The sequence below is a fragment of the Oncorhynchus gorbuscha genome, linkage group LG01 (genome assembly GCF_021184085.1).
Source record: "Oncorhynchus gorbuscha isolate QuinsamMale2020 ecotype Even-year linkage group LG01, OgorEven_v1.0, whole genome shotgun sequence".
NCBI lineage: Eukaryota > Metazoa > Chordata > Actinopteri > Salmoniformes > Salmonidae > Oncorhynchus > Oncorhynchus gorbuscha.
In genome coordinates this window covers 20782753-20799157 of record NC_060173.1, presented here as the reverse complement: position 1 = coordinate 20799157, position 16405 = coordinate 20782753, and the positions used below count along the sequence as shown (strand labels likewise).

Genomic DNA, 16405 nt, shown 5'->3' with positions numbered 1-16405 from the left:
GTTGTTTCTGAGCTAGACCTCATAGGTTGTTAGTCAGAGTCAGTAACTGCAGGTGAACAGTAAAGAGATCCCTCACCTTGCTCCAGCCACTCTGCGTGTGGCAGGAGATGTCTTGTGCTGCTTCTCTGAAATGCTCGTAGTCCAGCGGGCTGTCAAAGAAACACACAGGGGCTCAGGCTGGAAACATAACAGGGTTAGTATATACAAGTTCACAACCTGCACGCACACAGGGGCTCAGGCTGGAAACATAACAGGGTTGGTTTATACAAGTTCACAACCTGCACACACACAGGGGCTCAGGCTGGAAACATAACAGGGTTGGTTTATACAAGTTCACAACCTGCACACACACAGGGGCTCAGGCTGGAAACATAACAGGGTTGGTATATACAAGTTCACAACCTGCACGCACACAGGGGCTCAGGCTGGAAACATAACAGGGTTGGTTTATACAAGTTCACAACCTGCACGCACACAGGGGCTCAGGCTGGAAACATAACAGGGTTGGTTTATACAAGTTCACAACCTGCACGCACACAGGGGCTCAGGCTGGAAACATAACAGGGTTGGTTTATACAAGTTCAAAACCTGCACGCACACAGAAACACCCCTCAGTGATCATTCACCAGTGACCTTGAAAGTAATTTGAGAAATTGAAATGCATATGCCATTGAGAGCTGGTTTATAAATAAGACTAACCTAGATTAGACACACACCTAGCCTACGTGATATATGAGTAACGTCCTTGCATTTCTGTAACTTGAGAAAATGAATGGTAGCCTAGCCCATCTAATGGTTGTGTGCCATTGACTAAACCTATGTTAGGGATTCTTGGAATCGAATGTCATCATTAAAAAGATTGAAAATAACCTCTGAGTAGTCATGCAATACAACCTTTCATAAGGTCTGTGTGCTGTTCTGAACTTGCTACACAGGAACATTTTCCCTATGGCGGTATGAAAGGCAATCAACCTTGAGTTTGACTTCAGGCCTACAGTACAGGTGAGCCACCCAGGACCTGCTGAGCAGACTGTATTTCAAGGACTGAAAGGGACTGAAACGTATACCCTTTCACAACTCAGACATACACCGAGTTTACTCATTTGTTCTCTTTTTAAAAGGGTGAATAGTGAACAACACTTCAACTGGCTGCTCATTGACTGACACACAATATTAGGCTGGGTGTACACTGCTGAACAGATACTCACGCACTGAGGAGTGTGTGTACAGTAGAGGCCAGGTGTGTGTCCAGGTCTCTGGCCACCCGGTCACCCAGAACAGCCAGGCAGTCCTCGATGGAGCTCTCTGGGTTGGCTGGGCTAAACACTGGAGACGTATGGCAGTCGAAGCCTGTACTGGAGAAGGCTGCACACAAACACACATATTTATTTGACAGTCCCAGACCCAGTTGTACAAGAACAGAGACCCAACTATTAGCATGGTCAGACTTGTCAGTGTTGTGATACATACAATATATGGTATCCGAAAAACCTGTATACATACAAGAAGTATACAAACAGACTATATGGTATATGTGTTTGTGCTTCCTCTTACAGTCTGAGACCTCATCTTCCAGTTGCTTCAGCTCTTCCTCTATCTGTGCCTTCATTACTCTGTTCCTCTCTCTGTCCACAGCATAATGGCCATCTCCTGGAAGGGAACACAACATCCCATGATGCTCAGCTAACAGTCACACATGACATATTTAGAATCAATGACAATGTTTAAGTGGCTTTACAACTTTGAAGTGGATCAATTAGTGATGCACACAAGCATGAATAGCCTACACATTCTAAAGGGCTAGGTCATGACGACGAGGTGTGTAACCTACAAGGAAGATCACACAGGACAAACTGGGGCGACATAATTGTGTTTTATATTTTAAACTCTTAATTGATCGACACATTAGAACCAAGCCTCTTTATCTCTAAGCTTCTTGACCAAAACAGAATAGCTTCAACTTGGCAACCAGACAAGGCATTTCCCCTGAAGTAATCGCTAGGGACTCAGTCTAGTAATTCTCTGATCAGTACTAAATGAGAAGTAAAAGCAACAGTTACACTATAAACCACATTGGCAAATGTATTTCTAAATCAATTCTCCCAAAAGTGTCTTTACCTCTGATGTAACTGACTGTATGATGTAATAACTACAGGTCACAAATGTACACATACTGTATGTAAAGGTTTACAGGGAGGTTAGGTTAAGAAGGTGTTAAGGGAATCTTTATCTATAATGACTAATTATGTATACATTTCAATCAGGATGAATTAAAAGACTTATGTTACTGTACATGTATGAATTTTCTCTGTTGCTCTCAGTATTGAATATAATATAATAATATAATAATATATGCCATTTAGCAGACGCTTTTTATCCAAAGCGACTTAGAGTCATGTGTGCATACATTCTACGTATGGGTGGTCCCGGGGATTGAACCCACTTCCCTGGCGTTACAAGCGCCATGCTCTACCAACTGAGCTACAGGACACCCCCCTAATATAATGTAGTCAGGAGTTTAGTACAATGACGGTCTGTTCCTTTGTACAAATGAATGAACTATCTCCAGATGGCAGGGACGGACTATCTCCAGACTGTCTAGAATGCGATCTACACTGACTGACCTTGGCTCTAGGCAAGGAGGGAAGGCTTGAGATCTATAGAGCCTTTCTACCAGTGTCAAGAAGAGACGGAACATTTAGAAAATGCTGACGTCATTTTCAGTTTATAACCTGTGGCAAAATGTGTATGAACTTAGTACTCTCTTGAATTAAACGCTGTTACCTGACTTTTAAGACCGGGGCTCTGTCCATTCTTATAAAATATAGGGTCTTACACACCCTTATGCATTGACAGAGTGTTTAGTTTTGATTGGGAATTAAAACAGAGGAATTTAGAATTCCTTCAACAGAAGGTAACAAAAAAAAATAGCATTGCGTAAAGTGTGTAGCAGCCTTTACAAGTCAAAGCAGCAGCACCCCAACTCCCGAGTGTAGGCCCCTGTTTTAATTTGCATTTACCCGGCATTCAGAAAGTATTTAGACCCCTTGACTACCTCCACATTGTTACTTTACAGCCTTATTCTAAAATGGATTAAATATTTCACACTATAAAATGTTATGTAATTATATTTTTAAAAATAAATACAAATGAAATATGACATTTACATAAGTATTCAGACCCTTTACTCAGTACTTTGTTGAAGCACCTTTGGCTGCGATTACAGCCTCAAGTCTTCTTGGGTATGACGCTACAAGCTTGGCACACCTGTATTTGTGGAGTTTCTCCAATTCTTCTCTGCAGATCCTATCAAGATCTGTCAGTTTGGATGGGGAGCGTCGCTGCACAGCTTTTTCAGGTCTTCAGAGATGTTTGATCAGGTTCAAGTCCGGGCTCTGGCTGGGACACTCAATGACATTCAGAGACTTGTTGCGAAGCTACTCCAGCGTTTTCTTGGCTGTGTGCTTAGGGTTGTTGTCCTGTTGGAAGGTGAAACAGTGCCCAAGTCTGAGATCCTGATTGCTCTGGAGCAATGTTTTTATATCAAGGATCTCTGTACTTTGCTCCAATTATCTTTCCCTTGATCCTGACTAGTCTCCCAGTCCCTGCCACTGAAAACATCCCCACAGCATGATGCTGCCACCACAATGCTTAACCGTAGGGATGGTGCCAGATTTCCTCCAGACATGACGCTTGGCATTCAGGCCAAAGAGTTTAATCTTGGTTTCATCAAACCAGAAAACTTTGTTTGCCATGGTCTAAGAGTCCTTTAGGTGACTTTTGGCAAACTACAAGCGGGCTGTCATGTGCCTTTTACTGAGGAGTGGCTTCCGTCTGGCTAGTCTACCATAAAGGCCTGATTGGTGGAGTGCTGTAGAGATGGTTGTCCTTCTGGAAGGGTCTCCCATCTCCACAGAGAAACTCTGGAGCTCTATCAGAGTGACCATTGGGTTCTCGATCACCTCCCTGACCATGGCCCTTCTCCCTCGATTGCTCAGTTTGGCCGGGCGGCCAGCTCTAGGAAGAGTCTTGGTGGTTCCAAACTTCTTCCATTTAAAAATTATGGAGGCCACTGTGTTCATAATATATAATAATATAATAATAATATATGGGACGACCTTCAGTCATGTGTGCATACATTCTACATATGGGTGGTCCGATATTTTTGCTCTACCAACTGAGCTACACAGGGGGACCTTCAATGCCCAGATCTCTGTGCCTCGGCACAATCCTGTCTCTGAGCTCTACGTACAATTCCTTCAACCTCATGGCTTGGTTTTTGTTCTGACATGCACGGTCAACTGTGGGACCTTGTATAGACAGTTATGTGCCTTTCCAAATCATGTCCAAACAATTGAATTTGCCACTGGTGGACTCCAAGTTGAAGAAACTTCTAAAGGATGATCAATGGACAGCATGCACCTGAGCTCAATTTTGAGCCTCATAGCAAAGGGTCTGAATATTTATGTCAATAAGGTATTTCAGTTTTTTTTATATACACATTTGCAAACATTTCTAAAAACATGTTTGTGCTTTGTCGTTATGGGGTAATGTGTGTCGATTGATGAGGGGAAAATCTAATCAATTTTTGAATAAGGCTGTAACATAACAAAATGTGGAAAAAGTCAAAGGGTCTGAATACTTTCCCAAAGCACTGTAACCTTTAGTTAACTAGGCAAGTCAATTAAGATACAATTCTTATTTACAAGGACGGACTACCAAGGAGGCAATAGGCCTCCTGCTGGAACGAGGGTTAGGATAATAATCATTTTTTGAATTGGAAAAAACACAAGTCACAACAGGGTCACCAGCACTTCATAAAGAGAGACCTAAGACAACAACACAGCATGGTAGCAATACAATATGGCAGCAGCACAGCATGGTAGCAGCACAAACAAAGTGTCAATAAAACTGTCCAGTTTTTTTTTTTGCAGCTCGTTCCAGTAGCTAACTGCAGCGAACTGAAAAGAGGAGTGACCCAGCGATGTGTTTGCTTTGGGGATCTTTAACAGAATGTGACTGGCAGAACGGGTGTTGTATGTGGAGGATAAGGGCTGCAGTCGGCATCTCAGATAGGGGGAGTGAGGCTTAAGAGGGTTTTTTATAAATAAACATCAAGCAAGGGGGCCTAGAACCGGGTTTTCAGAAATGGCCAGTTTACAGAGGAGTAGAGTGCAGTGATGTGTCCTATAAGGTGGCAAATCTGATGGCCGAATGGTAAAGAACATCTAGCCCCTCGACAGCACCCTTACCTGCGATCTAAAAATTACATCTCCGTAATCTAGCATGGTCATCTGAATCAGGGTTACTTTGGAAGCTGGGGTGAAATATGAGCAATTATGATTGAGGAAACCAAGTCTAGATTTAACCCTCTCGGGTATGAACATTCAATAATCACCGTTTACCAAACAGAGCAATCGTGGATGGTGGATCCACAACATCAGAGCTTGCTATAGGCAACTAGATTCAGCCGCAGGACATTTGTTTTTTGGAGCTGATGGTTGGGGGGCCAGAACATAATCATAATTTGTACACTGCAAACTGACCACAACTAAGCCCATACCCCGGTTACATTGAGACAAGATCACATCTTTTTGTATTCATGCAAATACTTGGGAACAAATTTTCTCAATTAAAACACACTTGCTGAATTCCAGGTGATTTGTCTTTACAAATTTTTTTTAACTTGTTGCCGACCATTGCCATAGGAGATAAACAGCACTGAGCTGTATACACAATGTACACATGCTCCACGCTCTATTTACAAGCTGACCTCCTAGGCCTTCTCTCTCTAGCAATACAGGCCCACCACTCACAGGAATTATTCACAACTTCCATTGCATGCTGCGGGGGGGCAGGCAGTGGGCGACCCACATGAGGGGGCACACACAGCACAGATCCTTCCCTCCCTGTACTCCCCCACATCTCTCAAGACCTCTTACTGGTTAAAACAGAATGCAGCCATTCAGCCAGTGAGCACCGTGGGAGGGGGCGAGTGTGATGCAGAGAGATTTCATTGGGCCGATGCTCTGTCAGTTCACACTGCCTCCACTGGTCAACTCCACTATGCTTCTAACATGCCGTATATTTGACTGGGCCCAAGACTAGCCTCCTACTGCTCTCCTTTGTTTGGAAGCAAGCAGCACAGCTAAAACAAGGCATCCGAGATCACATAGAATTAATACACACAAGGGCATAGCCCAAAAACTGGGGGCAAATCCTGAGTGTACTACTTATTGCTAGGGGGGGGGGCAAACAGAGGGAGGGACTAATCTGTACCCAGGTAACGCCTAGTACAACAGCCAATTTCCACACATCAATCAAGCCTCACCCATAGAACACATTAACTGACTCAGTGAGACACAGTGAGGCTCAGTGTTATTTTTCCAAGCCAGGCTAGGTGCTGGTTCAGCAGGCTGTCCAGCCTGCCTGCGCCTGTCTTTGCTCTGGCCCAGTAACGTGTGAGTAATCCTACAGTGATTGCACATGACAGGCTGTCAGAACGAGGAGTGGGCCAAGCGGAAAGCAGGGATCAGGCATTTGTCTTTACTAGGGCTGTGACGATACCAGCGCCACAATATTTCAATATTTTTTCCATGGTAAAAGTGAAAACACGAAGCAGATCAAACTATTTAGTCCTTTAAAAACCTGCTGTATGGAAAATATTGTGCTCTAGCTTGGAAAATAAATACATGTGACAACATGATGTTCATTTCCAACATTAGGGTTGTTTTCCTAATGAAGTTAAATCCTTTTCCTGCTTTGTATCTTTGCCACAATACTAAGTTTTGTGATACTGGTCGCTACTCCCTTCACTCATCCCTTCACCGATTCCAGACCTACCCAATGGCAAAACAGTCTTGCTCTTCCTGTCTGAAAGCCAAAAGGCATTTGCCTTTCAAAAGGGGACAGTCAGACTCATTCATATTCCATGGAAATCACACGGGACACATGTCAGACCTTGGAGAACCAGAGACTACTGCTCATGCAATACGGTCATGACCTCTCCAGTTAGGAGAACAGGTCAGGCCATGCTAACATGAACTAGCTGGACTCCCTGGCATGGTGAGACACTGATAACCCTAAACCAATATAGGCTAGTGAATGGAGTTTGTGATGGACATATTTTGTATATTTCCCACCCTAATATCAGTGACTGTCAACATTAATAGGTGCTAGTCCTCCCGGGTGGCGCAGTGGTTATGGGCGCTGTACTGCAGCGCCAGCTGTACCACCAGAGACCCTGGGTTCGCGCCCAGGCTCTGTCGTAACCGGCCGCGACTGGGAGGTCCGTGGGGCGACGCACAATTGGCATAGCGACATCCGGGTTAGGGTTGCCAGGTAGCCAATGTTGCCAGGTGCAGTGTTTCCTCCGACACATTGGTGCGACTGGCTTCCGGGTTGGATGCGTGCTGTGTTAAGAAGCAGTGCGGCTTGGTTGGGTTGTGTATCGGAGGACGCATCTACTTTCAACCTTAGTCTCTCGAGCCCGTACGCGAGTTGTAACAATGAGACAAGATAGTAACTACTATTGGGTACCACGAAATAGGGGGTAAAAAATACACAAAAAAAAGCATTACTAGGCGCTGTTCAGCCTCTACACAACTAGGTTAGAGATACCAACGCACTTGGAGGTAGAGGGCTGCATTCCAGCGCCGTCTGCATTTCAGGTTGCGATTGGGACAGACGACTTTGGAATGAAAATATTTGCTGTCCTGCAGATTATTTGGAAACTGTCGTCTTTCTGATTTGTATGCACAGCCTACATTTTGTATTAAAAGGACATCTGTCACATTACTCACACACTCATAATTCACTGCTTAAACTTAAGTAGCCTACTTCTCTTCTAGTTGGGCGTGTGAGATCATGTGTGCCTAGTTTGTGTGGTCTCATTGAAATAGAGTAGGCTGCCTATGCATGGGCGGAGAATCACTGGCAGTTATCTTTCCAAGGAAATGGACTTCCTAAATAGGATGTAAATTACTACATTGCCTTGAAATAAATATTGACCACCCATATTTGTCTCGGTCAGAAAATCGTTCCATTCCTAAAAAGGTAGGCTATAAAAATAGCTCAAGAGAAAGTCTCTCCAACTCTGCTCTCTTCCACTACATTTTGGCTGATATAGCTCGTTAATACCACATGTAACCTAGGCTATTTATTAGGTTATTTTTGCACATTTTGATATTGCCTATAGGGAGCAAAATTGCTGGAACCATGGCTGGCAAGTGAGCTGCATCACATACTATTAAAATAACATTGTGGGTTGGGTGGGTTCTTGGGGTAGTTGGACAGAAAGAGAGCGGGTGCGGCATGTAAAGCTGAAGAAATCAGTCCACCGCAGAACTCTACTTGGAGGTGGTGCCAGCACAAGCTGCCCAGACATTATTTGATTGACACGTGGTTCTGACCATTTGTGAGAGAGCTTCCAGAATTAGGAAAAGAAAAGGCAAACAGTGCACTAGCTCAACCCAGGAACACCACAAAACAGCCTCTGGACTGCACTAAACCTACTGGGCAGGTTTTCATGCCAGGGAAAAATACACTGCTCAAAAAAATAAAGGGAACACTTACACAATATAACTCCAAGTCAATCACACTTCTGTGAAATCAAACAGTCCACTTAGGAAGCAACACTGACAATAAATTTCACATGCTGTTGTGCAAATGGAATAGACAACAGGTGGAAATTATAGGCAATTAGCAAGACACCCCCAATAAAGGAGTGGTTCTGCAGGTGGGGACCACAGACCACTTCAGTTCCTATGCTTCCTGGCTGATATTTTGGTCACTTTTGAATGCTGGCGATACTTTCACTCTAGTAGTAGCATGAGACTGAGTCTACAACCCACACAAGTGGCTCAGGTAGTGCAGCTCATCCAGGATGGCACATCAATGCGAGCTGTGTCAAGAAGGTTTGCTGTGTCGGTCAGTGGTGTCCAGAGCATGGAGGCACTACCAGGAGACAGGCCAGTACATCAGGAGACGTGGAGGAGGCCGTAGGAGGGCAACAACCCAGCAGCAGGACCGCTACCTCCGCCTTTGTGCAAAGAGGAGCAGGAGGAGCACTGCTAAAGCCTGCAAAATTACCTTCAGCAAGCCACAAATGTGCATGTGTCTGCTCAAACGGTCAGAAACAGACTCCATGAGGGTGGTATGAGGGCCCGACGTCCACAGGTGGGGGTTGTGCTTACAGCCCAACACCGTGCAGGACGTTTGGCAGAACACCAAGATTGACAAATTCGCCACTGGCGCCTTGTGCTCTTCACAGATGAAAGCAGGTTCACACAGAGCACATGTGACAGACGTGACAGAGTCTGGAGACGCCGTGGAGAACGTTCTGCTGCCTGCAACATCCTCCAGTATGACCAGTTTGGCGGTGGGCCAGTCATGGTGTGGGGTGGCATTTCTTTGGGGGGCCGCACAGCCCTCCATGTGCTCGCCAGAGGTAGCCTGACTACCATTAGGTACAGAGATGAGATCCTCAGACCCCTTGTGAGACCATGTGCTGGTGCAGTTGGCCCTGGGTTCCTCCTAATGCAAGACAATGCTAGACCTCATGTGGCTGGAGTGTGTCGTGGCTGGAGTGTGTCAGCAGTTCCTGCAAGAGGAAGGCATTGATGCTATGGACCGCCCGTTCCCCAGACCTGAATCCAATTGAGCACATCTGCGACATCATGTCTCGCTCCATCCACCAACGCCACGTTGCACCACAGACTGTCCAGGAGTTGGCGGATGCTTTAGTCCAGGTCTGGGAGGAGATCCCTCAGGAGACCATCCACCACCTCATCAGGAGCATACCCAGGCGTTGTAGGGAGGTCATACAGGCACGTGGAGGCCACACACACTGCTGAGCCTCATTTTGACTTGTTTTAAGGACATTACATCAAAGTTGGATCAGCCTGTAGTGTGGTTTTACACTTTCATTTTGAGTGTGACCCTCCATGGGTGGATAAATTTGATTTCCATTGATAATTGTGTGATTTTGTTGTCAGCACATTCAACTATGTAAAGAAAAAAGTATTTAATAACAATATTTCATTCATTCAGATCTAGGATGTGTTATTTTAGTGTTCCCTTTTTTTTTAGCAATGTAGTAATCACAGCATAGTTCTATTGAGAGACGATGAAAGGGAGGATATGCACCGGCAGGCAATCTGCCTAGACGCTGTCTGCACCCCAATTCTTTACCCTTCACCAGAAGTGTGCACGGGTACACTCTCGCATGGATTTAACTCTGTCCAGGCAATGGTCAAACCATGGTGAGGAGTGTGCAGTGCTAGTGCTGACTTGGATGAGGGTGGAGAATCAGGAAAGGGAAGTGGCCTCCCTCTCCTCTCCATCCTGATTTAGTGTGAGTTAAGGGGTTGCAGTTTCCCTTACCTCTGCCAGCGGTGGCCTGCAACCGGGAGGGGGGCAGGAGTCCCAGGTAGTTGAGGACGATGTACTTGGTCTCGTAGTGGAAACCCTCAGGCACTGAGGTGGAGGAAGAGCCTGAGGCAGCCATTGAAGAGATGCAGCGTCAGACTCTCAGGCACATGCAGTCAAATGTGGAAAAAGTTCAAACTCCTGAAAGTATAAAGGAAAGCACACTGGTTATTACAGTTATCAAAGTACCTAGTAAGAGCATTGATGTGTGTACAGTGAGAAACAAAGTGTGAAATGTATGCTGAATTACAAGCCGTACACACATTTATGCCGTTTATGAACAGCACAGTCTGGCCACATTATCTCATCATTCCATTCATATCATGGCGCAATAGCAATGATGCACTGCAACTGCAAACTCGGTGGCAGCTGTTTCCATGAGTGATATCATGGAAATACCAGCTACATTTTCAGTAGAGCATTTGAATAGAAAGCCATGTGCTAGTGGAAGGAGCAAGCCCCTTTTCACACAGAGTTGCCATGTTCACGGTTTTCCAGAAAAATTGGGCTACTTTGAAAATATATTGAGTTGCGGGGTTTTTGGGCTACTTCTAAGTTGTACTGCGGCCACCATGCCTTTTCTCTTTAAACAAAAAAACATGTATTCCACTATGACCTGCTGCTGACTATCAGGCAATGAGGCGGGCTTATTGGTGTGTGAGTGAGTGAGTGAGTGAGTGAGTGAGTGAGTGAGTGAGTGAGTGAGTGAGTGAGTGAGTGAGTGAGTGAGTGAGTGAGTGAGTGAGTGAGTGAGTGAGTGAGTGAGCGTTGAGAAAGCACTGCCGCATGCAGTTTAGTCCACTATTGGCTGAGTCAAGTGAGTGAGAAGACAGAGCAGCACACATGCACATTGTGACATATTTTTACCAGTTGTAGTAAGGCTATTTAAATTGTCATTATGCAAGAGTGGAAATTTGAAATGGAAGTTATGGAACTCCCTCGCATGCTTCTGTTATGGGGGGGGGGGGGGGGGGAGTACTCAATGAAACTGACAAAATGTGGAGAATGATACATTTGCATCTGTTGGTCATCAAGTAGCCTATTAATGTATATGCCATTGTAGGCTACCATTTGTTACAATTAATATGTTGAAATGACTATCACTGGAGTCATTTCAAATAAATTTGTGCCACTTGTGTAGCCTACCTGGAGCTGGCAAACCTATTTAATAAATAGCCTATAACTTCAGTGTAGTGTTGTTGCAGCCTTGTGTTATTATGCAATTATTAAATGGCCATGTTTAGTTACTTAAATTTGAAGTTATCAAAGCTCTATAGCAATTGCCGATCAGTTGTTAGAACGCATTATATTGATGGTAACCGTCAGTCACATTAGGCTACAGGTAAAAGAAACAGTCTGTTGTTGACAAGCATATTCAGTTAATAAAAATAAGATTTATATTTAATTCAGTGATTGAAACCCATCCTCAGTAGCCTACTCCAGCAGGCTATGGGGAAACACAAGCACTTCTTACCTCGAAATCGCCAAACTATTCATGATGAATAAATTAGTCTTAATTTGAACTAAGCAAGTTGCTAAATTGTTCAATTTACATATTGCCCACATTTAGCCTAGGTTACTGTAGACTATCTGAAATAAGATGTAGGCCTATCAGGGGCTATTGACTACCTGCATCTCGTGCCTTCAGAAAGTATTTAGACTAGAGGTTGACCGAATATGATTTTTCAACTCCGATACTGATTATTGGAGGACCAAAACAAGCTGATACCGATTAAATAAATAAATGTTTAAAAAAAAAGTTATATATATAAAATGACAAATACAATAATACTGAATGAACAATGAACAGTTAATTTAACTTAATATAATACAGAACTAAAATCTATTTAGTCTCAAATAAATAATGAAACATGTTCAATTTGATTTAAATAATGCAAAAACAGTGTTGGAGAAGAAAGTAAAAGTGCAATATGTGCCATGTAAAAAAGCTAACGTTTAACATGAGAACATATGAAAGCTGGTGGTTCAATATTCCCAGTTAAGAAGTTTTAGGTTGTAGTTATTATAGGAATTATGACGCATTGACTATTTCTCTCTATACCATTTGTATTTCATATACCTTTGACTATTGGATGTTCTTATAGGCACTTTAGTATTTCCAGCCTAATCTCGGAAGTTGATAGGCTTGAAGTTATAAAAAGCGCTGTGCTTCAAGCATTGCTAAGAGCTGCTGGCAAACACAGTAAAGTGCTGTTTGAATGAATGCTTACGAGCCAGCTGCTGCCTACCACCACTCAGTCAGACTGCTCTATTATAATTAAGTCTATGATTTGATAAACAGACAGAAATACGAGCCTTTGATCATTTATATGGTCAAATCCAGAAAATATCATTTTGAAAAACAAAACGTTAATTCTTTCATTGAAATACGGAACCGTTCTGTATTTTATCGAATGGGTGGCAACCCTAAGTCTAAATATTGCTGTTACATTGCACAACCTTCAATGTTAAGTCATAATTATGTAAAAATCTGGAAAATGAATTGGTCTTTGTTAGGAAGAAATGGTCTTAACACAGTTCGCAATGAGCCAGGTGGGCCAAACTGTTGAATATACCCCTGACTGCTTGCACTGAACGCAATATAAGTGACACAATTTCCCTAGTTAAAAGAAATTCATGTTAGCAGGCGATATTAACTAAATATGCAGGTTTAAAAATATATATACTTCTGTGTATTGATTTTAAGAAAGGCATTGAGGTTTATGGTTAGGTACATTTGTGCAACGATTGTGCTTTTTTCGCAAATGCGATTCTGTTAAATCATCACCCGTATGGCAAAGTTGAAGTAGGCTGTGATTTGATGATAAATTAGCAGGCACAGCATTGATTATAGGCAACTCAGGACAAGCTAGTTAACATAGTAATATCATCAACCATGTTAGGTAATCACTAGTTAACTAGTGATTATGTGAAGATTGATTGTTTTTTAGAAGATAAGTTTAATGCTAGCTAGCAACTTACCTTGGCTCCTTGCAGCCACAAGGTCCTATTGATGCTGCACTCGCGTAACAGGTGGTTAGCCTGCCACGCAGTTTCCTCGTGGATTGCAATGTAATCGGCAATAATCGGCATCCAAAAAGGACGATTACCTATTGTTATGAAAACTTGAAGTCGACCTCTAATTCAGACCCCTAGACTTTTTCCACATTTCGTTATGTTACAGCCTTATCCTAAAATTGATTAACTATTATTATTTTTCAGCAATCTACACACAATATCCCATAATGATGTTAGTTTTTAGTATGTTTTTTTATTTAGAACCTAACGGACAACTATGAAAAACTCAAACCAAGTTCATTCACCCAATGGGTCAGACAGCTGAACAGACAAAGACTCGTTCCCACCAGCACAAGTATATATACCCTACTTTAGGTGAAATCTCCTCCTTTTCCCAAACATTACATCTTTATTGCTATCTTTATTGCTAGTCAGGTCCCTTAATGTGACCTGACCTCGGCCCCCATTCCTCACTAATCCACAGCTCTCCTCACTAATCCACAGCTCTCCACCCTTATCAGTGACTGCAACCATGAGATTGCCTTTCCCTTACTCAGTAACATTCCAAGCTTTTGGCTCATATTCAACCTTAACTCGTACTTGGCTGCCAAATGTATAGGTCTCCCCATAATTGTAAATATTATGAAGAGTGATCATAATAATTATTTTAGCGATTCATCCATGGTACAGATCCTTCCTAATAACAATACCCCACATCCTGCTGATTTGAGCTGTTGAACTGTATTTGCACTTGACTGTGTTTATTATGGATGAGAAAGTGAACTTGCCATTTCCAAAAAGTTTAATGGGGATGCTGGTTTGCTATCTGTTGCCTAGGACAGGGCTCTCTTCGTGGAGAGCTACCATCCTGAAGGTTTTCACTCCTATAGGAACAGGGTTGGAGAGCCCTAACCTATGACATCAACAGCCAGCCAGGGTTTCATTAAATAAACTATAAGCCTATAATCAATGCTAAATGTAAATGTATTGCACATTTAGGCCTAATTAAAAGTATGCATTTGGCGATGTTAAACGAAATTCACTGGCACTATGAAGAACAGATTAGCCATACTCTTTACGCAATTTGCACACACTGTATACAGATTTTTCTATTGTGTTATTGACTGTACTTTTGTTAATCCACGTGTAACTCGGTTGTTGTTTTTTGTCGCACTGCTTTGCTTTGTCTTGGCCAGGTCGGAGTTGTAAATGAGAACTTGTTCTCAACTGGCCTACCGGGTTAAATAAAGGAGAAATAAAATTGCCTAATATATAGCCTACTTTTAAATAATGTTGGTAAATTTACGAGGCATTACTAGATTACCAAAATATAGCCTATACGCACGGTTCTGACTGCCCTTTCACTTCGCTATGAAAAACGCTAGTGTGTTTGCCCTTCTGTCTGTACTCACAGATAGGTTCACTAAAGTAAGGGCCGCGAGAGACATTGCTAGACAGGAAATTGCGAAATACAGTATAGCGATAGCCTACACATTTTGATTACCGATTAACGGTTCTGTCTGACTGGTGGCCTACATGCCTACCTATGGCTGGTTGTGCCCCTCCCCTCCCATCTCTCTCACTGCTGTGAAAGATGCGAGAGTTTGTGTTCTCGAAGTAGACTACGGGAAATTGTTTGCTCCGTTTCAAAAATACAGAATCTTAGGAGTCGATTCCGCAACCTTGACACCCAAAAATAGGAGTCGACGTGCAAAGATTATTTTGGAGTCGACTCCACACCACTACATCCACTAATGTTAAATGATCTGGCGAGTTTCTCTCTTTTATCTAGCGACATATCCAAATGTATTTAAGTAATCGCATAGTTCGCAATAATAATTGATGCTTCTAACGTAGTTAGTTACAAGTTACTCGATATTCCATAATTGTTTTGAGAACATTATCTCATGGGGGGGTGGGGGTATTGTATAAATGTGGCAACTCCTTTCTTGGGCTAGTTTTCAGGCATTTTGTTCGGGTTTTGAGTTGTCATTGAACTAGACCTGGCAACCCTGCTTTCACCACATTATTACACAACACCGGCATGAATCATGAAGTTGTTGGAGTAATCAACCAACATTTGAGTACTGTAACGTTAGTACTAACAGTGTACTAAACCACACAGGAAAACAGCGTCCGTTCATTATCAATATGCCACTACAACAGGAGAAACCAAAGTTCATAAACGTAGAGATCCACTTCGCATTTCGCCATTGTACGCGATGTAATTAACGTAGCTAGTTCAGTACAAGCTAGATCGATGAGGTTGTCTAGCGTACACACCCCCTCAACTGTCCCTTTCGCCTCTACGATAAACTTTATAACGAACTAGCTTGCTAACTCGTGCTACTAAATACTGTTAAGATAGTAATATTGGCTCATCCTGAAGATCGATTGTCAAATCGCAGCTAGCTAAGTGTAGGACACATGACGTACCCGTTTCCAGAGGCAAATTCGGTCCGGACGACGTTTTGCTGCGTGTTGAGAAGCAACACGTGAAACACACGCTCCCCACACTAAGTACCAGCAGCCGCAAACCAGTTGTCAGCAGGGTACGCCGTGTGTGTTTTATCTCGACCCTTTTCAACCAAAGCCCACAAAACGTGTCCCATGCGTATCTAATGTAGGGACTGGGCAGCCATCATGCGGACGACATGCACCTCAGTTAGGGGAGGTTAAAGGGCATTTTCGTTTATTTAGCTAATTAATTAATTGCATAAGCACACCCACATCAAGGTGTATAACGAATTGCATGTTGCATTTATATTACGTAATAAAAATGAGTATGATGCATTTTGATAACTGATTGAATTCTAATTGTTATTCATTTCGCAGTTCAAATTAAATTGTGCAAAACTACTAAATATTTTTTTTTAAAATACAAATGTAGCTTGACAAATACAACATAAAACAATAGCAAGATACAGTTAACGTCAATGAAACAATGCACGTGCTGCCA

The 16405-nt window shown here is 42.9% G+C and overlaps 1 protein-coding gene across 1 annotated transcript in view; it reads right to left on the bottom strand.

The window, feature by feature from the left end:
- Nucleotides 1–16102, bottom strand: part of bcl2l13 (BCL2 like 13) — a 40448-nt gene extending 24346 nt beyond the window's left edge. Inside the window, exons 1-5 of the mRNA XM_046347863.1 lie at nt 15883–16102; nt 10384–10569; nt 1555–1650; nt 1209–1365; nt 77–149 (exon numbers count right to left, since the gene is read on the bottom strand). Coding sequence (XP_046203819.1) covers nt 77–149; nt 1209–1365; nt 1555–1650; nt 10384–10507 — 450 coding nt within the window. The 5' untranslated portion in view covers nt 10508–10569; nt 15883–16102. The remainder of the gene's footprint in view (nt 1–76; nt 150–1208; nt 1366–1554; nt 1651–10383; nt 10570–15882) is intronic.
- Between the last annotated feature and the right edge of the window lie 303 nt (nt 16103–16405).